The sequence below is a fragment of the Typopeltis vanoorti genome, chromosome 3, assembly GCF_054136105.1.
Source record: "Typopeltis vanoorti isolate ZY-2024b chromosome 3, IOZ_Tvanoo_1.0, whole genome shotgun sequence".
Lineage (NCBI taxonomy): Eukaryota > Metazoa > Arthropoda > Arachnida > Uropygi > Thelyphonidae > Typopeltis > Typopeltis vanoorti.
Window position 1 is genome coordinate 30,190,843 of NC_143551.1, and position 23,177 is coordinate 30,214,019.

General features: G+C 36.2%; 1 protein-coding gene across 1 annotated transcript in view; it reads left to right on the forward strand.

Moving 5' to 3' along the window:
• The window catches only part of Nubp2 (NUBP iron-sulfur cluster assembly factor 2), a 103,552-nt gene that overhangs the window by 43,419 nt on the left and 36,956 nt on the right, over window positions 1–23,177 (forward strand). Inside the window, exons 4-5 of the mRNA XM_090415512.1 lie at window positions 3,552–3,661; window positions 21,367–21,521. Of these exons, the coding sequence (XP_090271638.1) occupies window positions 3,552–3,661; window positions 21,367–21,521 (265 nt within the window). The remainder of the gene's footprint in view (window positions 1–3,551; window positions 3,662–21,366; window positions 21,522–23,177) is intronic.

Sequence of the window (23,177 nt, forward strand, 5' to 3'; positions counted from 1 at the left end):
CAATGGGATGAAATTGTATTACTGTAGAGAATTAAGTGGTCTTTCTACATGTTTCTGCAGGTTCACATAAGTGTAAAAATCCATCCTTAGAGTTTCTTCAAAAATTCTTGCAAAAGTCTGATTTATATTTTCAAAATTACATTTCAAATGATTATTATTATCGTAGGAAACTTCCAGTAAGTCAGGGACTCATTAACGGAGGCCACACACCGCTCCCACCACATGCCATACCTTCTCTTGAATTCACTCACTCTGCACTCACAACCTCCAAAGGCAAGCCATTCTGGTCATGTGTTGCTCTATGAGAGAAAAATCTAGCTCTCACTTCTTTCATTGACTTCATTCATTCTCAACTTCCGTGGATGTCTCACCCTTCATAAAATTTAAAAATGCCATCTACTAATATCCTGTTATGACTCTCTCAGAAGTTTGAAAGTCTCTATCATATCTCTCCTTTTTCTCCTGTTTGCTCCTGCATCTGCAGTGCACAAATTCTCAATATCTCCTCATAATCTACATTCCACAATCCTGGTAACATCCTTAACATTCTCTTTGCATACACTCCACTGTATATGCATCATCTGTGTCATCAGATTCGTTCACAGTAGTCCAATTCATGTTATGTCCACACCCCTGTAAAAAGGCAAAATCACTTCCTTATTCTTGCACATCATTGTTTGTTTCAGCATTACAATTATCCTCTGAATTGTATTTGCAATTTTTGCTATATAATCCCTGAACCTCAACTTCCTGTCTATTGAAACTCAAAGATCCCTTGGTCAGGTTTCTTCTAGCATAATCCTGCCAATATAATTTACCATTGGATATCTCATTGCACCAAAATGAATAACTTGACATTTACTAACATTGAACTGAAGGCCATATTCACTTGACCACAATTCCAATTTTTTCAAATCATTCTGCAAGCATTACATCACACTTTCATTTCTGATTATACATCCTATCTTTGCATCATCATAAAATGGCTGTATATCTCCTTTTAAATCCTTCCCAATGTCATTCATTAACTCAAAGATTGAATAACAATGAATAAGGTCTGATCACCTTAAATTTTTTAGACTCATATTCTTCATACACCATTTTTTAATATCTGTCAATCAGCCATCCTCTTATCCAGACTAGTAGTTTATAATCTAAGCCCATATCTTCCAACTTATTTAACAGCATTCCATGCTGAATCCTGTCAAAAGCCTTAAAGTTTCTTAAATATGACAGTCCTAATAAATCCATGTTGATCATTGCAAATATACATTCTTTGTCAACCCATTCCTGTATGCAATCTCTTACCAACTTTTTCCAAAATCTTAACCACCACTCCAGATACCAATAGGTCAACAGTTAGACACATCAGTCTTTGCAACACTCTTGTTCATTGGGATTATCATACATTCTTTCAACTCCTGTGCAATATTTTCTGTGGATGTTATATAGCCAGAGCAAAGGAACAGCCAATTTAGCTGATCACTCTTTTATCTTCCCTGTTGATATCCCATCAACCCTTACTGCCTGAATTCATATTAGACTATACAACAGCTGTAGTACCTCCTCCTCATACACCTGAGTTTCTCCTGTGTAGAGATAGCATTGAGCTCTATGTTTTATATATTAGGTTGATAGCTTTTCACAAAATGAGCACTCATTAGTTGAACGATCTCTTCTGCATCTGCCAACCTTATACTATCCACTTTGATGAGTTGTTCTTTTTGCATTCATTCTTTCTTTCTTTTACTTTCATCATAATTATAAGGCATAAGCCAAAAGAGTTAACTATCTGTATAGTACCTGTAACTCTTTTGGCTGATACCTTATAATTTTAAAAACTGACATCATCCTTATGAACAGAGTATTCTTTCCAAAAAATATTTTTCTGAAGAATCTCTTACTTAATAAGACTGCATATTCTTCAAACTCTAGATGTATTTTTTAAATACTTCCCATACATTGCCAATATCTAGCAACTGATACTGTGGGATCGTACCAAGTATTTTCCTGAGTTATTCATACATAATTTCCTGATTTGAATTCAGCATATAGCTTTTACTACATGGAATAGGCCATACACTAAGGCCACTTCCTAGGTCAGTACAACATGATCGGTAATTGTTCACTGATAATTCAAAAGAATTGCCAAAAGAGACTTGATACCAAAAGTTCCGCATAGAGACTTCACATTTCATACAGGAAAATAGGAACCCTTTGCTGCATATCATCCACCATGAATTTACAGTTTCAAGTCATGCTATTAATCAATAATTATTATAATTAATCTGTCAAACCTTCATGTATATAATAGTGATGAATCCGTGGTGATTACAGGTCATGCAGCTCTATGTTAATTAGCAGTCTTTATAGCATCAAGCATTGTAGATTTTAGCAGTTTTCTTCTTCTAAGATTAATTCTAGTATGATACTAAAAAACAATGCCTTATTTACTTTTATTTATATCAGTGTATATAATATATATACACTGATATAAATAAATATTGCTTAGAAAGAAGTCAAAGGACAACCCCATGAACAAAGGGCATCGTGCCACGTAATGAGTTATAAAAAGTCAGTGCAACTGTCTGGGTGAAATGTCTGCGAGAAGAAACTGACAGAGTTTGAAAGAGGCATTGCAATAGGATGCCATGTTGCAGGCCTATCTGTTTGGCATGTTGAAAAATTGGGTCATCCCAGGTCAACCATTATTGATACCATAATGAGATCAAAGTGTAGGGAGTCAACTGTAAGTGCTACGTGCATTGGATGAACAAAACACTCACCGAATGTGACTGTAGGGGGCTATGTTGGATAATATGTAAAAAATCACCATTCGTCAGCTGACACATTGAATGTAGAGTTCTAAGCATCGACTGGAACGATGAATCTGCATAAAAACATTCAGAACCGAGGCTCACAACATGGGCTTCCATGGTAGGACCACAATATGCAAGCCCCAACTATGAAATTTGGAGGTGGTGGTGTGATGGTATGGTCCTGTTTTTCCTGGTTTGGCCTTGAACCTCTGTTTGTGGTGTTATGAACATTGAAAACTCTGACAGGTATCTGAACATTCTAGACAATGCTTCCTGCTTTGTCGCATTTCTGTGGAACTGACCATTTTCTCTTTCAGCAAGAGTGACTGTGTCATAAGACTACTGCTGTAACTGTGTGGTTTGTGGACATGAACATCGCCACACTTGACTGACCTCCATAGAGCCCTGATCTCAACCCTATTGAACATTTGTGCGATAAACTGAAGCATCAGGTGAGGTCTAGAGACATTAGCCTCACAACAATCCAGGACCTCATTATATGCCTACAGAAAGAATGGTTCAAAATTCCTAGTGATCATGTATGCTTGTGGAAAGTATGGCCTGTAGGATTGCTCCTTTCATCACAGTGAAAGGAGGGCTTACATCTTATTAAGGTGGATGCCATGGCTGTTTGTTCCTCACACCATGATGTCCATTGACTTCTTTCCAAGCATTGTACAGTATATATGTGTATGTGTGTGTGTGTGTATATATATTTGAATGTCTTCACAGTTGGATTCCAGTATATGCTGACAAGGAACAAACCTTAGCTGTTATGTCAATAGGATTTCTGCTAAATAGTCAGGATGAAGCAATAGTATGGAGAGGACCAAAAAAGAATGGTAAATATTTTATTTATTTTTGCTGCTTATTGAAGTAATTTATAAATAAAATTATATAACAAACTGAGGCAATACATCAGTAGTAAAATTTACAATAATTAAGAACCATTAAAGATACCACATTTCAGACATTTAAAAGAATCAGGTTAGTTTGTGTTATGGCATTTTTTTAATAAATTGTATTTAGACCAACATATGTTTCATGCTATGTTTGAAATATAAAGTCACAGTGTGTGTGTATATCATCATCAAATTCTTGATATGTACCTACCTTCAAGGAGTGTACAGGATGTTATGATACTACTACTACATGAAAAGTTGCACCATTACTAACTTCTAATCAACAAATTTCCTCCAAATTAATCTGTTATCTGTCAAGATTCTAGAAACAAACTAGAAACTATCATCACAGATTGTAGATGCTCATCGGTCAATCAGGTTCTTTTCTTAGACTTATTAATTTTCAACTGCGAAAAAAACTGTTCACATATAAATGTACTCTCAAACAAAGCGATTATTCTTATTGCAAAAATTCCTAACTGAGGGTATTTATCTTTTGACAAGTGCGAATAAAAGTTAATCAAATCTGTATCTTCAAATCTTTGAATAAGATTTTTATCGCACTGTAAATTAATTAGCTCCATTTGTAGATTTTCTGGTGTGTTATTCATGTTCATTTTTAATGGTAATGAAAATAATGTAAAATCAGACTCCAAATCATTAAATCTTTCTTCAAATTCTTGTCGTAATAATGCTATTTTTCTTGCATATTCTTGAGATTTTTGATTTGAAATAATAGGGCAGGATTTAAGATGTAGGAAATATACGAAATTTTTTGATTCCAGTTGTGTTTCCCATAATTGCAATTTAACTTTAAAAGCTTTAATACAAGCATACATTTCAGTGATAAGTTTATTCTTTCCTTGCAGCTTTTTATTGAGAATATTTAAATGGCCGGTTAAGTCAACAAGAAATGCTAAATCTGTTATCCATGTATCATTATGTAGCTCGTCGATGGTTTTATTTTTTTGTGTCATGAAAATTTTGATTTCATTTATTAAATCAAAAAACCGTTTTAATACAGCTCCTCGATTTAACCACCTCACTTCATTATAATAAATCATTTCTCTGTACTCATTTTCAATTTCTTCAAGCAATGCAACAAATTCTCAATGATTCAGAGCTCGTTCACGGATAAAGTTGACTGTTTTAGGTACTGTTTCCATAACATTATCCATCTGCAAACTTTTGGCACAAAGTGCTTCTTGATGAATAATACAATATAGTGCAAAATGTATTCTGAAATTTATCTTCTTTCGCTATATTTCTTAATTTTACCGCTACTCCATTTTTTTTATCAACCATAGCAGCTGCACCATCACTTGCAAATCCAACCATTTTATCCCAACTTAATTTATATTTATCTATTACAGTTTTTATTTCAGAAAAAATATCCTGTACACCAGTTTTACCTTTCATAGGAATTATTTCCAATAATTCCTCAATTACTTCAAATTCATCAGTAACACCCTGCACAAAAACAGCAAGTTGTGCTATATCTGTAATCTCAGTACTCTCATCAACTGCTATTGAGAATGCTGCAAAATCTATACTTTTTTCTTTTAACTGACATCGTAAATCACTAGCAATTTCGTTAATACGTTCCGCTACTGTGTTGGCTGACAAACTAATATTTTTAAATAATTGTTGTTTGTCAGGACAAAAAAGATCAGCAGACTTAATCAAACAATCTTTAAGGAATTTGCCATCAGTAAATGGTTTTGATCGTTTTGCAATGATGTGCATGAGAGCAAAACTTGTGTGAACTGTTGCTTCACTGGATTTATTTCCTTCAGAAAAAAATTTTGTTGTCGTTGTAAGCCAGATTTCAGAAACTGTAACTTTTCTTCATGATTCGTTTCGTAATGGCGACGTAAATTGTATTCTTTCATCATCGTCATCATCATCATCATCAAATTCCTGCCATGTACCCTCAACGGGTGTACAGGATATGATAGTACTACATGAAAAAAATTACATCATTACTAACTTCCTATCTACAATTTTCCTCCAAATCAGTCTGTTACTTGTCAAGACTCCAACATTATCAGATCTTATATTTATATCGTCTAAGGCACTTTGTACCATATCGATCCACCATATCTTGGTCTTCCTCTGGGTCGTTTTGCTGCCAACCTGGCAGAGAACACTTGTTTTGCTAATCTTTCTTCGCCCATTCTGTTTAAGTGACCATACCACCTGAGATTAGCTCTGCTAACACATTCCTGGATGTTGACAATGTCAAGTTCTTTCCTAATATCCTCGTTTTTAATATGATATTGCCATTGATGCCATCTGTTCACGCATATAATCTTTCTCGGGACTCTCATATCTGCGGTCTCTAGTCTTTGGTCAAGTGTTTTACTTCTGACCCAGCTCTCAGATCCATAAGTTAAAACTGGTTTGAACACTGTCTTGTATACAGCTAATTTAGTGTTTTGACTAATTTCTCTCTTATTCCATATAAATTTATTCAATTGACTTCCCACCATACCAGCTTTGCTGATTCTGTTGTCTATTTCTATATTTAGTTTACCATCTTCAGTAAAAATTGTGCCTAAATAGCTGAAATGTTTCACTTGTTCCACAGGTTCTCCATTCACAACACAGTTGACATTTTCAATGATTCTGCCTATTTTCATTGTCTTTGTCTTTTTATAGCTGACCATACCATACCATATCTATTACAACAGCTATTCAATTTAGTCAGAGAATCTTGCAGACTTGTAGCGGATTTATTTAGAAGTATAACATCTTCCGCTATACGCATATACCACTTTCCTTCATAATGTGATCCATATAGATAATGAATAACAGAGGGGATAATGTACATCCTGTCTCACACCAGATTTAACATTAAACCATCTTCATGTACTTCCTTCAATTCTAACTGCTGACTTCCAACTCAAATAAAGACTAAGTATTGCTTGATATAATGCCCCATTGACACCATATAACTGTGGCGTATTGAATAGCTTCTCTCTTGGCACCTTGTCATATGCCTTTTCCAAATCGACAAAACTTAAACACAGATCTCTGTTATATTCCCATGCTTTCTCCACTGTTTCTCGTAAAGTGAAGATCTGATCCTGACAGCCTCTATTCGGCCTAAATCCAGCTTGTTCTTCACCAAGCTTTTCTTCAACAATTCTTCTCAACCGTTTCTCAAGTATACTTGCATAGATAGATCTTGCCAGGAACACTCAGTAGGGAAATACCTCTGTAATTCTCACATTCAGTTTTATTTCCCTTTTTATATATGGGCACTGTTAGAGCTCTACTCCAATCGCCGGGAATTCGTCCCTCTGTCCAGACTTTCTGAACTATGCAGTGCAGCCACTAAGATTCTTATACCACCATACTTCAGCATTTCTGGTCGAATATCATCTACTCCTGCTACCTTTCCACATTTCAAGCCTTTGATGGCTTTTTCTACTTCAAGTATGGATATGTATTCCTGACTGCATGCCTGGTCAGTGTTTTTTTACCACTGTGCTGTCATCACTGCTTGTTTCATTTAGCAGTTTTTCAAAGTAATTACTCCATATTTCAAGGATATCTTTTTCTCCCGTTTTCATGTCACCTTTATCATCTCTAACTTCTTTTACAGCACTCTTTCCTCCATTCCTAAGCTTCTTCAACAACCTCCAGAATATTTTGCCACCTTCTTGATATTTATTTTCTATATTCTTGCCAAAGTCCTCCCATGACTTTTGTTTAGCTAGTTTTACACAGTGTTTAGCATTCTTGCATTTATCTCTATATTCTCTAAGAGCACAAGCTGACTTATATGACAGGAACTTTTGATATGCTTTCTTCTTTTCCTTCACTGCCTCATTAACTTCCTGTGTCCACCAGGGAGTTCTGATTTTTTTATCCTTGCAGACAACCTCACCACATGCCTCTCTGGCAGAATTAATCAATGTTTTCTTCAGAGTTTGCCACTGAAGCTCCAAGGTTTGATTCCTGTTCTCAAACTCTTTCATTTTTTCTTCAATAATCTTTGTGTATTTTAGTCTACAGTTCACATCTGAGAACTGCTCAACTTTTATTCGCTTTAAAACTTTCTTACATGTTATTCTTTTCAATATGAAATTCAATTTTATTCTGCTCAAGACTAAATAGTGATTGCTTCCAATTTCAAATCCTCTGTACACTCTGGTGTCCTGCTCCAGTTAGAAAACATCACTATCAACAATAACATAGTCAATGAGACTTTTCTTATTCCTTGCCTCTTCTCTCCATGTGAATTTGTGCACATTTTTGTCCTGAGCAGAAATCCAACAGATATTTGCCATTATTATTAGCTTTGCTCTTTTCTCCAAATTTTCCCAAAATATTTTTGTATGTCTCACAATCATATCCTACTCTGCTATGGGTCAAAGCTGTATAACTGAGAGGAGACCTCCACATAGCCTTTAAAGGAATGCGGAGAACTGACCAGGGCTTCTGACCTAATGTCCAATCCTCACCTTCTCGTGGTGCACCCTGTTGGGTATCTACTTGGATACTGAACGAATGAGGATGGGCTGGCAATTTGGGATTTAGCTGACCAAATTGTATTCTTATTATTTAAACCAAAATAGTCATGTATATTGCTTATGTAATGTTTTATCTAATTATTGTAAAAAAAACAGTATTTTGGCTCAATTTTTTTTTTAGTGCTTTTCAGGTGTTATTAAAATGCCTTTCTTTTTTTTTTCTATATAGTAATATCTGTAGGATTTCCTTTACTTGGTCATCTGCCTTTTCATCAACTAATTTTCATTAACATGCTTGCCATTCTTCTAGCTTATACATTAGACCAGCATTTCCCAAACTATGTTCCGCAGAACACCAGTGTTTCATGAAAAATGATCAAAATTAATATGAGCCTGGAATGGTTTTAAATGCTGCAACAAGTTCAAACATGTTTGAAAATCAGGCACTCATCACTTTGTGTGTGGATTGTGCTATTAAAACCAGCACAGCTGGCCTTGACTCAGCCGCCCGCAGTTGTTGACACCTCTGAGCTTGAGTGAAGTACGGAAGTATCTATTCTAGGAAACGTGCGGTCACAAGCAAGGTCAGTGCGATGCGCTGTGGCTCGGCACACCTGTAGTGTGCGCTGTCGCATTTTTATGATGCGATACAGCCTACTTCAGTGATAGGGTGCGCTTAGCTTCACATTGAATACAAGACTGATGATACTCGACTCTAACGGTGTTCCGTTAAAATTTCAGGATTTGTGAAGTGTTCTTTTGTAGGAAAAGTTTGAGAAACACTGCATTAGACCAATGTTTTTGGTCTGTTCATTGCTCATCTTCAAAAGTTTCTCCACATCATTGTTCTTTTATTCATAACTCTTATTTAATGAGATTAATGGATGAAATTACTCAGCTATTTAACTTCTCCCATCTGATTTATTCATATCCCTGGGCATGTAATCAGATATTACTTCTCAAACACTCCTTTACTATTTTCTGTGCATTACTGACTTCCATCCCTTGCAACATCTGCCACCATGCACTGTATCAAACTGTCTTCTAAGTTGGTCATTATTCTCTGCTCTGTAGTGTAGTTCAACATATACCTGTTCTTAACTGAAACCTCCTCATGCTTAGCCACCTTGAAAGGTGACCTGAAGGTCAGAATTGCATAGTCAATCTCAGCAATTCAGGATAGTTAGTTCATTTACAAATACATTCTTTAATACTATAACCAAAACTAGTACACTGCAACATCATCACATTCTGCTTAAGGCAACTGTCTCCAACAGTTGTATGAATTCCAATTTTTGCTTCTCTTCCTATGTCCACATAATTAAAATCACTTGCAGTGATCATCATATTATATTCATTGAGATAATTTGCCATTACATTTCATGATTGCTTTCTTGCTTCTGAAACCCCCTCCCTATAAGGACATCGAACTGTATATGTCATCCTCAACTTCCACTTCAACAACCTCAAATTGACTGTCTGCTAAGTCACTGTTGATATCATTCTGGGTAATGCAGTTGTTTACAACACTTTGATCATAATAAATTGCCAGATTGAGTGCCTGTACTAAAAGCTCTGCAGTACCTGTAGCAAAATTAATTTATATGATGTGATGAAAGAAATCAATAATATAATCAGTAAATGTTAACACTGAAGATTTTAAACAGATTTACTTGATGAATTTTGCAGTTACTTGTAGTTTTTTTTTTATTTCTAGAAATGCAGATTGCCGTTGTATTTCTGTTTGTTATTGCAAGCCACTATAAAATTCTGATTAAAATTCTGTAAAATTTTAAATATAATCTTTCAAGTATAGAAATTGTGCTAATTGTTGGACGTTTAGGTGGATTGGTTGTTATACAAAATGTACTGGTTCTATGTACTAGGTTATCTCCCATTGTTAGGCTCAGTTGCTAGATGCATCTGATTTTCACTATTCCATTAATTTGCAGACTCTTGGTCCTGACCTTAGTCCCTAGATCAGATTTTTGATACTTTCTCAGTTTCTAAATCCAGGCCCTTATTCTGTAAGTCCACATAATCAGGGCACTTCTGTTATATACTTAGAAGGATAATGTGATATATCCCGTTTGGTTGGAGAAGTTCCAGCAGGTTCATTAGGGATGATGATGTGATGAACATTTCTTTGAAGTAAAGGGTTTTTTTCAACTGAAGGTAAGAAGGAAGGCTATGATAGCAAGTAATTCAATGCACAGGCTGTAGAAGAAATGGATGCAAGTTTTTAGATGCGTAGAGTGTGTGCTTGTTGGTAGAAAATACTTTTATAAGAGGGACAGCCTGCTCTTGAATGGATTTGGCATATGGTGCCGGGAAAAATTACTTACTGAGGTAAGCAATTTTTCCTGGTACCATATGCCGGGAAAAAAGACCTAATGCAGAGTTAGGAAAACTAGATCATTATGGGAGGAACAGCAAGAATGTGTGTGTCTAAGTTCAGCTGTAGTATGCAAATATGATAATCATATGAGTGGCACTGACCATGGTGTATCTTGTAAAGGGATTGAAATGTACACTTTGGATTACAAACTTTCAGTGTATCCAGGGAAGGAAAAGAGAAAGTTATCCAACATGGCCAAGCAAACTGTAGATCTAAGTATAAGAAACAGCCAGGTGGTAATTAGTTATGTCTGTATACAAATGCCAGGAGCATCCAAAACAAAGAGATTGAGTTTGTTGCTTTATTGAATATGTTGTGGCCTAAGATTGTTGGCATTAGTCAGCTTGCTATCAGAATCAGATGTTGTAAGTGTGATTGACTGTAAAGGGTATAGTAATTTTACAAACTACAGAAGAAATAGGAGAGAAGGTGGGGGGGGGGTGTTACTAATGATACCAGATGGCCTGAGTCGAGAATGTTAGGCTAGAAATGCATGAAAGCAATAATGTAATAATATTCTACGTAGCAATGAGTTTAAGGCTAACAGGATGAAATATGCGGTGGGCTGTTGCTACAGATTTGGCAATTCATTTGCTGGGAAATGAAATGCTTTGCCATATTACCCTGATGGGTACTAAATGAGTAATCATGGTGACTTAAATTATCCAAACATCGATTGAGTAGAAGTGAAATCGTATGATAAGAATGAAAGAGAATTTACTGAGTTGTTGACTTTCTTAAGCAGCATGTGAAAGAAGTAGCTCGAGATAAAAGAGTGTTAAATTTGATCATAACATCAGAAGGGGTCTCAGTTAAGAATATGACTATTTTACCACCAGTTGGTGACAGTGATCATACATACTTTCCTGGGAAGTAGATATTTATATAGATGTCCCAGTTAGAACAGGTTGCATGCTGAACTACAAAGGTGGAAATTATGACCAACTAGGAGAATACTATTTTAGGTCCCATGATATTAGTTACTAAGTGGAAAAGACATCAGCATGAGAATCTTGAAAAAGTGCTTAAATGAGGTGGTATCTGAATGTATTTCTAGAGTTTAAACAACAAAGGTTCAGAATGAAATGGTTGTATAACCTTATTAAGCAAGAGATTCCCAAGAAAATGATGTGGAAGGAATATCATGAGAATAAGAGTGAGAAGAGTAATGAAATATATAAAGCGTAGGCCAGAAAAATTATAAGTATCATGCAAAAAAGCTAAACCGGAGTATGAAAAGAAATTAACCATGCAGGCTAAAGACAATCAAAATGAATTTTATCCTTATGTTGCAAGTAAAAGAAAAAATGAATGTGAAAGAATAACTTTACTGAATGCAGATAGTACTCTTGTGTCAGAAGCTGGCGAGATTGTTCAGTTAATGAGTCCTTTAATAAGATATATCAACCAGGTGCATGTAACATGACATTGAATGAAAAGATAGAGGGGCATGAGAATGACAATGAAGAGCTGTTGCATAATCTGAATAAGAATTCATCAATAGGGACAGATGCAGTATCATCATATATGCAAAAAGAACATTCATACAAATTGGTTAGGCCTTTGACGTATTTGTATAACTTGAGTCTCATCTCAGGAAAGACACCATAAGAATGGAAAGGATATTCTGTAGTACAAGGGTGGTGCAAAAACCAGTGTGTGTCTCACTACTGATCTGTCAATATCTCTGGAGTAGTGGTGAAGATTTTAGAGAAGTTCGTAACAACTTGTATACAGAAATGGATTGACAAGCTATACTCTGCAAGGAACATCAGAAGTTTACTAAAGAGAGGTCATGCTTAGCAATTGATCATATTTTATAACAGTATTACAGCTGACTTGGAGAAAGGGAGAACGGATACACTCTGATATTGTTGAATTTTACTAAAGCTTTTGATAGGATACCACATGAAAGGCTGTTGCATAAACTGGAGAATATGGGTTCAGAATATAAACTCTTGAATTGGATAAGTAGAGGGTTGAGAGACAGGTATCAAAATGTGGTATATGGTGGATGCGAATCTGCAAGACTAAAGTGACCTGTCCTCGAACCATTGTTGTTCAATCTATACATCAATTAGGAAGGGTCTAATTGATGTTCAGTTGTTTGCTGATGGTGCAAAGATTATCCAGCACTTACAGAATGATTTGTATAGGCTTGAAATTTGGATGAATGATGACTATCAGTTCAGTGTTAGTAAATCTAAAGTTAATCACTTTAGCATGATGAGATTTTCAATAGCATTATATTAGCAGTGTTATGCTACAAGAATCTGATGAGGCTAGGGATCTTGGTATTATGATGGATAGGAATTTGAAGTTCAAAGGTTACATAGCAAAAATTGCAGGAGGATAATACAGTTCCGAGGATAATAGCACTGTTGAAATGAATCACGTCATGTTAGGATAAGGAAGTCATTTTGCCTCTTAAAAAAGACCTTGATAAGATTGCACTTGGACTGCCATATTCAGATTTGGTCTCTTGAGTTCAGAGCAGATAAAGAAGCTATGGAAAGGGTGCAAAGAAGAGTTACAAAGATTTTAATAGAGGTTTATGAACTTCTGTTTGGGTATTATAGTATATCATCCTGATGAAATTGTTTGTTATATGGAAGCTGAGGGAGAGAACATGGGGGGGGGGAGGCATCCATGGAAGTTAAGTTTATTTGCAGTTAAGAAAGAGATAAGAACTAGATTTTTCTCTCCCAGAGTAGTGGACGAGTGGAATGTTTGCCTCTTGAAGCAGTGTATCTAGTATGAATGAGATTAAGAGATGTATGAGAACTTGTTTGGGCGATGAATAACCTCCTTCATTGAGTCCTTGACTCCCTGAAGGTTTCAGATAATAATAATATATTTGAAAGCTATTAGCACCTTTTGTATTTGTGAAACAGACACTATTGCTCAAATTCCACTTTCCTGCTCTACTCTAGTTTTGTATCCAGCAACTCATCATAATTCATCTACTTGTACCTAATTAGTGAAAAAACCATGCCAAGAAAATTTTTTCGTTAGCTCCACAATTTTAACAACAAGATATTCAAGCATATAACAACCACTCCGTCCTTTTCAAAGTAATTCTCTGTTATTCCTTTATTTTTCTGTCACAAAGGTGATAATTGTGAATATTTATGATCTGATATTCCATACTAGAAAATGGCAGATCGAGAATTTGTCAGTGCATATTTGAGGAAAATTAAAAGATCAGTAAGTAATAACCCAGAATAGTGAGATTTTTCTCCCATATATTTAATAAATCTGTCAGAGAACCTGATCTTGAGAGTGCATCATCTAGGTAGCAGATGTGGTGGGATGTCCGAATTTGTTGAATAAGGATCTGTGGACATTGTCCTGGAGGCTATCATCTTAGTAGTAAGGGTAATGATGTCTCTAATGATGTCTCTCCCAGCTGGGTTTGTTCTCTTCTGCTCAATGCTATTAGAGTAGTGAAGTTAGGATTCTTTCCTTATCTTAAGCACTCTTTGTATAGGTGAAGGGTGCTCATAGTCAATCCTTCTAGGGCTAGATGTCCCTGATGTTTCCCCTCCATGTGAGGCAGGCACTTTGTTGTTGTTGTTGTTCTGGACCTGTTAGTTATGGTACTGGTGATGGTACTTTTTGTCCTTATTTTTTCTAGGCTTTTCTTCCTATATTTATCACCCAACTACTCCTGAGATATTTTTTTTTGGTTTATTTTCTGTCTTATCTTCCAGACCATCACCATTGGAATCTAAATCGTTGCTGCTGTGTTTGTCATGTGGTGCAACCCATGGACATCCAGAAAGGGGAAGGGGGGGGTATGGTAGTCGCACTACTCTGGCCTCTGCTTTGGCAAATGGTCAGTAATGGGTGGACCAGCCAGAATCATTTGGCTAGTATATTTGCCTGCAAGGGTCAGTGGTGCTGCAGTTAGTCCACAGATATGGCCCAATACTTGCTGTGGTGCTGATATGGTATCTGGAGTAGCCTTGATGTTCCACTCCAGTGCACAGTCATTGCTTGCCAGAGAGTGGGTATTCATGTGTGGTTCCCTGCTGGGCAAAGAGTTCTGGTTTGATTTGATTTTGCTATAGTCAATTCTTCTCTTATCAGTGATGCAATGACTCATTTGACAGAGTATTACACAAACCACCACAACTGCAATTCCTAAAATATTAGTTATTTTCACTTTACCCTAAACTGTGTTGGACCACTGATTGCTCAACAGCACAGGAAGCTCAGAAAAAAAACTTGAAGTATCTTCTGCAAATACTCCCACAAGAAACAAATCATTGCTTTCAAACGTGCTCAAGCTTGAGCAAGTCACATCTGTTGTCAAAGCCAAAAGAAATCCTGAATCCGATATACATCTTCTATAACAAAAGTAACTGACAGCAGAGAAGTCTGGGATAAAATCCAGAAAATGAAGGACAGATATACCACTTTCCATCCTCTAACTTAATAGATGCACAATTGTTAACACATTTGGGGCAATTTTTGCTAAAATATTGGCAACATTTTTGATGGCACAAAAGACTCAACAGGTTATTTGCAAAACAAGAAATGAAAGCTGCTTTGCTTAAATGTTGCCCAACTGCTGTGGCACTGGACCAGATAACATTCATTATGAGATGATGAGACATCTGTTGCCATCTGCCATGGATCAACTCTTGTACCTGTTCAGTAGAATCTTCTGTGAAAAATGTTTATGGATACCTAACGAAAGGTGATTATTATTGCCTTTCCTAATCCTGGGAAAGATCCAGAATTCCTGATAAACTATAAACAAATTGCTCTGACCAGTTACTTGTGCAAGGATCTGAAAGGAATGATTAACCATGTGCTGATTAGTACCATGATACATGGTAGTTGCCAGCCTGGTTGGCCAAGTGATTAGTATACCCACTATGAGTCCAATAGACTGTAGGTTCAAATCCCACTGGGAATTGAAGAGGATCATTTTTTATAGTTTCTGAATAGAAACAACCTTTTTTTTTCAAGAACACAGTATCATTGAATGACCAATCATATAGTCCAACTGGAAATATCCATTAGAGATGCTTTTCCAAAACATGAACACACTTAGTATCATTTAAATATTGAAAGCTCTACACAACTTTGGTCTCAGAGGGAATTTCCCTCTGTTTATCGGGAACTTTTTTTCAAAACAAATCATTCAAGTGGGAACTTCATGCTTTCAACTGCAAAGTTGACCCAATAACTGAGCAATTTCTCCTAAATGTAAAGTGCCTTTTATGTGGATGATGTCACCATCTTGTCATTTATGCAATATGAGGGTCATAGAAAGGCAGCAAGGTATTTGACCATCTTTAAAATTGGACACTGCAAGGTTCAGATTCTCCCAGCAGAAGGTAATTTGTGTGCATTTTTGCTTCAGATTTGGTCATCATCATCACAATCCAGAATTCAGAACTGGGATACACACTAATCCCAGTTGCACCAAATGCTAAGTTCTTGGGGCTCATATTTGACAAGAAATTTAGTTTACTAAATTTCTTGTCAAATTTATGTACATGTCGTACATGTTAAATTTCATGTACGACATTTGCAAGATAAGTAATGTAAAGTGATGGATGTCTTTTGTACCCTATCTTCCACCTCTTGAGCTGACAGATGTTCTTTATTCCAGTTGTGCTATGTGCTGATTAGTACCATGATACATGGTACTTGCCAGCCTGGTTGGCGAAGTGATTAGCGTACCCACTCTCTATCCAATACACTGTGGGTTTCAATCCCACTGTAGGCGTGGATGTTCATGATTGTCTTCCATATACTTGATCTTTTTTTTTGATTACTCAGATAACTTTTAGGTAACTTAGATCATAATCTTGGGGTGCTTAAGGGTCAAAGCTGTATAACTGAGAGGAGACCTCCACATAGCCTTTAAAGGAATGCGGAGAACCGACCAGGGCTTCTGACCTAATGTCCAATCCTCACCTTCTCGTGGTGCACCCTGTTGGGTATCTACTTTGATACTGAACGAACGAGGATGGGCTGGCAATTTGGGATTTAGCCCACCAAATTGTATTCTTATTGGTTAAACCAAAATAAAAAATGATGGTACAACATGACAAAATTTCATGCCGGCTGGGGCGTCGCCCGGTTAAACAAGGCCCCCGTTGTTTTCGCCAGGGAACCAGGGCGAACAGCAAAAAGTCAGCTACTGGAACAAATCTGAAAACAAACCCCAACTCAACATCACCAGAGTTAAAGATCAGTACTATCAACGTAAGAAGCCTGAATGGCAAAGAAATGGAGCTAGCTGAGGAATTAGATAAGTACCAGATCGACATAATAGGGGTGACTGAAACAAAAAAGACCAAAACTGGTGAGATCTTTCTGAGCAATAAATACAAAATGTTATATTCAGGCAATAACAATCAAGGAAAAGAAGGAGTAGCCATAGTATTCAACACAAAATACGAGGCTAATCTTCTTGAATGGCAGTCAGTCTCAAGTAGAGTAATGTGGGCAAATATGAGAATGGGGAACTGGACAATGAGACTTATTTGTGCCTATGGTCCCACAGAAGGTTCTACTAAGGTAGAAGTGGAGGAATTTTTTGAGGCTTTAGAAAAAGCAACTGACACAATGAAAAAGGAAAAGTTGGTCCTTGTTGGGGATCTAAATAGTAGGGTAGGAAATGATTGCGAGACATACAAAAATATTTTGGGAAAATTTGGAGAAAAGAGCAAAGCTAATAATAATGGCAAATATCTGTTGGATTTCTGCTCAGGACATGGACTGGTTATTACTAACACCATGTTCCAACATAAAAATGTGCACAAATTCACATGGAGAGAAGAGGCTAGGAATAAGAAAAGTCTCATTGACTATGTTATTGTTGATAGTGATGTTTTCTCCCTGGTGCAGGACACCAGAGTGTACAGAGGATTTGAAATTGGAAGTGATCACTATTTAGTCTTGAGCAGGATAAAATTGAATTTCATATTGAAAAGAATAACATGTAAGAAAGTTTTAAAGCGAATAAAAGTTGAGCAGCTCTCAGATGTAAACTGTAGACTAAAATACAGAAATATTATTGAAAAGAAAATGAAAGAGTTTGAGAACAGGAATCAAACCTTGGAGATTCAGTGGCAAACTCTGAAGGAAACATTGATTGATTCTGCCAGAGAGGCATGTGGTGAGGTTGTGTGCAAAGATAAAAAAATCAGAACTCCCTGGTGGACACAGGAAGTTAAAGAGGCAGTGAAGGAAAAGAAGAAAGCATATCAAAAGTTCCTGGCAAATAAGTCAGCTTTTACTCTTACAGAATATAGAGACAAATGTAAGAAAGCTAAACAGTGTGTAAAACTAGCTAAACAAAAGTCATGGGAGGACTTTGGCAAGAATATAGAAAATAAATATCAAGAAGGTGGCAAAATATTCTGGAGGTTGTTGAAGAAGCTTAGGAATGGAGGAAAGAGTGCTGTAAAAGGAATTAGAGATGATAAAGGTGACATGAAAACAGGAGAAAAAGATATCCTTGAAGTATGGAGTAATTACTTTGAAAAACTGCTAAATGAAACAAGCAGTGATGACAGCACAGTGATAAAAAAACACTGACCAGGCATGCAGTCAGGAATACATATCCATACTTGAAGTAGAAAAAGCCATCAAAGGCTTGAAATGTGGAAAGGCAGCAGGAGTAGATGATATTCGACCAGAAATGCTGAAGTATGGTGGTATAAGAGTCTTACAGTGGCTGCACTGCATAGTTCAGAAAGCCTGGACAGAGGGACGAATTCCCGATGATTGGAGTAGAGCTCTCATAGTACCCATATATAAAAAGGGAAATAAAACTGAATGTGAGAATTACAGAGGTATTTCCCTACTGAGTGTTCCTGGCAAGATCTATGCAAGTATACTTGAGAAACGGTTGAGAAGAATTGTGGAAGAAAAGCTTGGTGAAGAACATGCTGGATTCAGGCCGAATAGAGGCTGTCAGGATCAGATCTTCACTTTACGACAAATAGTCGAGAAAGCATGGGAATATAACAAAGATCTGTATTTAATTTTTGTTGATTTGGAAAAGGCATATGACAAGGTGCCAAGAGAGAAGCTATTCAATACGCTGCAGTTATATGGTGTCAATGGGGCATTATATCAAGCAATACTTAGTCTTTATTTGAGTTGTGAGTCAGCAGTTAGAATTGAAGGAAGTACAGGAAGATGGTTTAATGTTAAATCTGGTGTGAGACAAGGATGTACATTATCCCCTCTGTTATTCATTATCTATATGGATCACATTATGAAGGAATGTGGTATTAAACCTGATATCAAAATTGGAGATGTTAATGTCAGCTCTTTGCTTTATGCAGATGATGTTATACTTCTAAATAAATCCGCTATAAGTCTGCAAGATTCTCTGACTAAATTGAATAGCTGTTGTAATAGATATGGTATGAAGGTCAGCAATAAAAAGACAAAGACAATGAAAATAGGCAGAATCATTGAAAATGTCAACTGTGTTGTGAATGGTGAACCTGTGGAACAAGTAAAACATTTCAGCTACTTAGGCACAATTTTTACTGAAGATGGTAAACTAAATATAGAAATAGACAACAGAATCAGCAAAGCTGGTATCGTGGGAAGTCAATTGAATAAATTCATATGGAATAAGAAAGAAATTAGTCGGAACACTAAATTAGCTGTATGCAAGACTGTGTTCAAACCAATTTTAACTTATGGATCTGAGAGCTGAGTCAGAAGTAAAACACTTGACCAAAGACTAGAGACCGCAGATATGAGAGTCCTGAGAAAGATTAGAGGCGTGAACAGATGGCATCAATGGCAATATCATATTAAAAATGAGGATATTAGGAAAGAACTTGACATTGTCAGCATCCAGGAATGCGTTAGCAGAGCTAATCTCAGATGGTATGGTCACTTAAATAGAATGGGAGAGGAAAGATTAGCAAAACAAGTGTTCTCTGCCAGGTTGGCAGGAAAATGACCCGGAGGAAGACCAAGGTATAGGTGGATTGATACGGTACAAAGTGCCTTAGACGATAGAAATATAAGATCTGATAATGTTGGAGTCTTGACAAGTAACAGACTGATTTGGAGGAAAATTGTAGATAGGAAGTTAGTAATGATGTAATTTTTTCATGTAGTACTGTCATATCCTGTACACCCCTTGAGGGTACATGGCAGGAATTTGATGATGATGATCATAATCTTGAAAAGTTTCCATTTCTTCTCCTGTAGAATACCCTTCCCTCAACTCACTTTCATGTCCTTTGACATAGCTAAGATATCTCTGGAAATTCCACTCTTCTTTTCCATGGTCATACTACTGCTATATCTGATCCAAATGCTTGCTCTAATTAAATTTACAGAAATTTTGCTAGAATGAAGGACTTTATATCTCACTTCATTTAAATCTCCTGCCCACTATTAAAAATTTTTTCAAGTGTACCAACAGATTTCAAGGGAAAAATTCATACTGGTTTGATGTATACTCTTCAGCTTTATTTTCAGCTGACACTGATGGTCACTGTGGTTGTGGGAAGATATCTAAATATGACTTTGAAAGGGACAAATCTGGGACAAATATTAATCCAATTGATACTAATTCACTGATTATGAGGTACTGCAAGAATTAGTTGGCCTTCAACAATGAGCATCCCTACAGAATACTTGTGGAGTACATGCCTAAATGAGTTACAGCAATTCAATTCTGAGGATAAAAGTAGGTACTGTTAGGCAGGTATGCTAAAGCTGGTCATCACTTTGTGTATGTAATATTTTTTAAATTTAAATTAATCAGTATAAGCAAAGTTTGTTGTTAAAATAAGTTTTAATTTTTTCCCATACAACTTTTAAATCTTAAGTCAGTTCTCTTTTTTCCATGAGAATTGCAGAAACTTACTAGCCCTTCATTCCATAAACAGACTGTAGTCTGTTTATGGAATGTTACTGTATTTAAAAATAATGTAACAATAACAGCATATGTTGTAGCATTACCATGTGCATTGGTTAGTAGTATTGCTTTAATTGTAGCACTCATACTGTTATCATTACTCATAAAGAATACCCATTATTCTTATGTCATATTCTTGAGTATATATATTTCATCTTGCTATATGTGTGCAATATATGTCACATAATTTATTAGAACAACCATAAATACCAAATTGCTGGTCTCCTTGGCTGACTGGCTGGTGTATCTACTGTCTAACGAACCAGATGTCGATTTGAATCCTGCTGTGGGCATGGACATTTGTGATGTCTTTAGGTGAGATAGATTTCATCACCTGGAGGCCTGAAGAGTTCTTGATAAAATTCCATGTTTGTCTCTAGAGAAGAGTTTCTGGATTATATAAAAAAATAAATGAAAAAATACAAAAAAAAGCATACATATGAAAATTCATTTTAAAAAAATTAAAAAACACCTTCACTCACCCATGAAATGAATGCACTGTAGGTTTATAGAAGATTTGCATTGTTTGGAAGACACAAAGAAAAAAAAAAAAAGAAAGGTATGCAAAATATAAAAATGAGTAAATGAAATAAATCAGTGCGCAATAATTAGCCAGATACCCTCCATTTTTTTTTAAAAAAAGAATACAACTATAATAGGCTGTTTAGAAAGATATTTTTCAAAACCATGGTCTTGAAAGTGTCTCTTAACTGTGAACTTTTAAATGGAAGTCATTATTCCAAAAATGGATTGTGTGTGTGAAATTGTTGATTTATTAAAGAAAATTAATTATGAAATTCCAGAAACATTACTTTTTTTTAATGTGTTTTTTGTTTGACAGCAATGATAAAGCAGTTCTTAACAGATGTATGTTGGAAAAATATTGATTATCTTGTTATTGATACTCCTCCTGGAACTTCAGATGAACACATTACTGTTACAGAGAATTTAAGAACAGTTAATCCAGATGGTGCAGTTTTAGTCACAACCCCACAGGTTAGTTAACTATCTTCTTTCACCTTGTCTCACTTAAAAAGAGAAAACAATGTGCTTTGAATTTATGAGAAATGAAAGGATATATACAATAGGGGGAAAAGTTTGCATCCAGACAAATATCTTAAAAATGACTAGCATGGAACATCTAAATTCTCACATTGAGTTACTTCACATGAAATTTAATTATATTATATTTACGGCTATTTGCCTGCTTCTGTTTAGGAGTGCCCCAGTTTAAATGCCATTGGCTCTTTTCTCACGGATTCTTAGGGCATTGTAGATGTATATTTATCAATAAATATATGTTGCATAGAGGACAAGAAATTTGCACATACCTTTTTCTGGGTGTTGTGGCTCTTCTTCTTTCGCGTTGTCCAAACTACTGTATGTTGGGGGGGGGAGTTGGCAAGTGGGAAAATTGAAATAACAAATGGATAAAACCCGGGGTTTTTTTTTGAATAACATATATATACATATATATTATAAGGGATGGGCAGAGTGTTTTTTATATTTATATGAGGTGGGAAAGGGTGAAAGGGGTTGAAAACAGCAACTGATTTTTAGGGGTGGAGAAGGGGTTTGACGGGGTGCGGTCCATTTCGACTATTCTTGGTGTCGTCTGAACACATGGAGGAAGTGGATGCTATGTCAGGTCGGGTAGGTGCTTCTGCTTTTGAAGTGTTTGTGTTATCGCCTATTGGTCGGGATTGTGACCTCAATTTTATGTTGTGTAGCTTCCAAAACTCGGAGATTATGTTCAAGGGCGTGGACAGCTATTTTTGTTTTTCCTGTGCTTTGTATTCAGAAAAACGGAAATAGCTGTCCACCCCCTTGAAAAGAAACATACCCCGCAGATCGACAAGGCCATCATAGTAGATAGACAAGACAATGAAACAATGCTTAGAATATCGGAAACAATAGCCATAAAGTGTGATGCAAACTCTATCAACGTACACAGGCCCTACATAATCTCCGAGGTTTGGAAGCTACACAACATAAAATTGAGGTCACAACCCCGACCAATAGGCGATAACACAAACACTTCAAAAGCAGAAGCACCTACCCGACCTGACATAGCATCCACTTCCTCCATGTGTTCAGACGACGACGACGACCAAGAATAGTCGAAACAGACCGCACCCTGTCAACCCCTCCCCCCCATCTAAAAATCAGTTGCTGTTTTCAACCCCTTTCACCCTTTCCCACCTCATATAAATATAAAAATTGCTCCGCCCATCCTTTATAATATATATGTATATATATGTTATTCAAAAAAAACCCGGGTTTTTTCCATTTGTTATTTCAATTCTCCCACTTGCCAAAATCCCCCCCCACACACACACTCACACTAGTTTGGACAACGCAAAAGAAGAAGAGCCACAACGCCAAGAAAAAGGTATGTGCAAATTTCTTGTCCTCTATGCAACATATATTTATTGATAAATATACATCTACAATGCCCTAAGAATCCGTGAGAAAAGAGCCAATGGCATTTAAACTTGGGCACTCCTAAACAGAAGCAGGCAAATAGCCGTAAATATAATAGTTTGTTAAGAGGAGTAACATGGGAGTTTTCCCAGAAATAATATCTATAATTAATTTATTTATTTTTCCTTACATTTTTATTCTGGTATACAGTTATTAAAAAAGTGATTA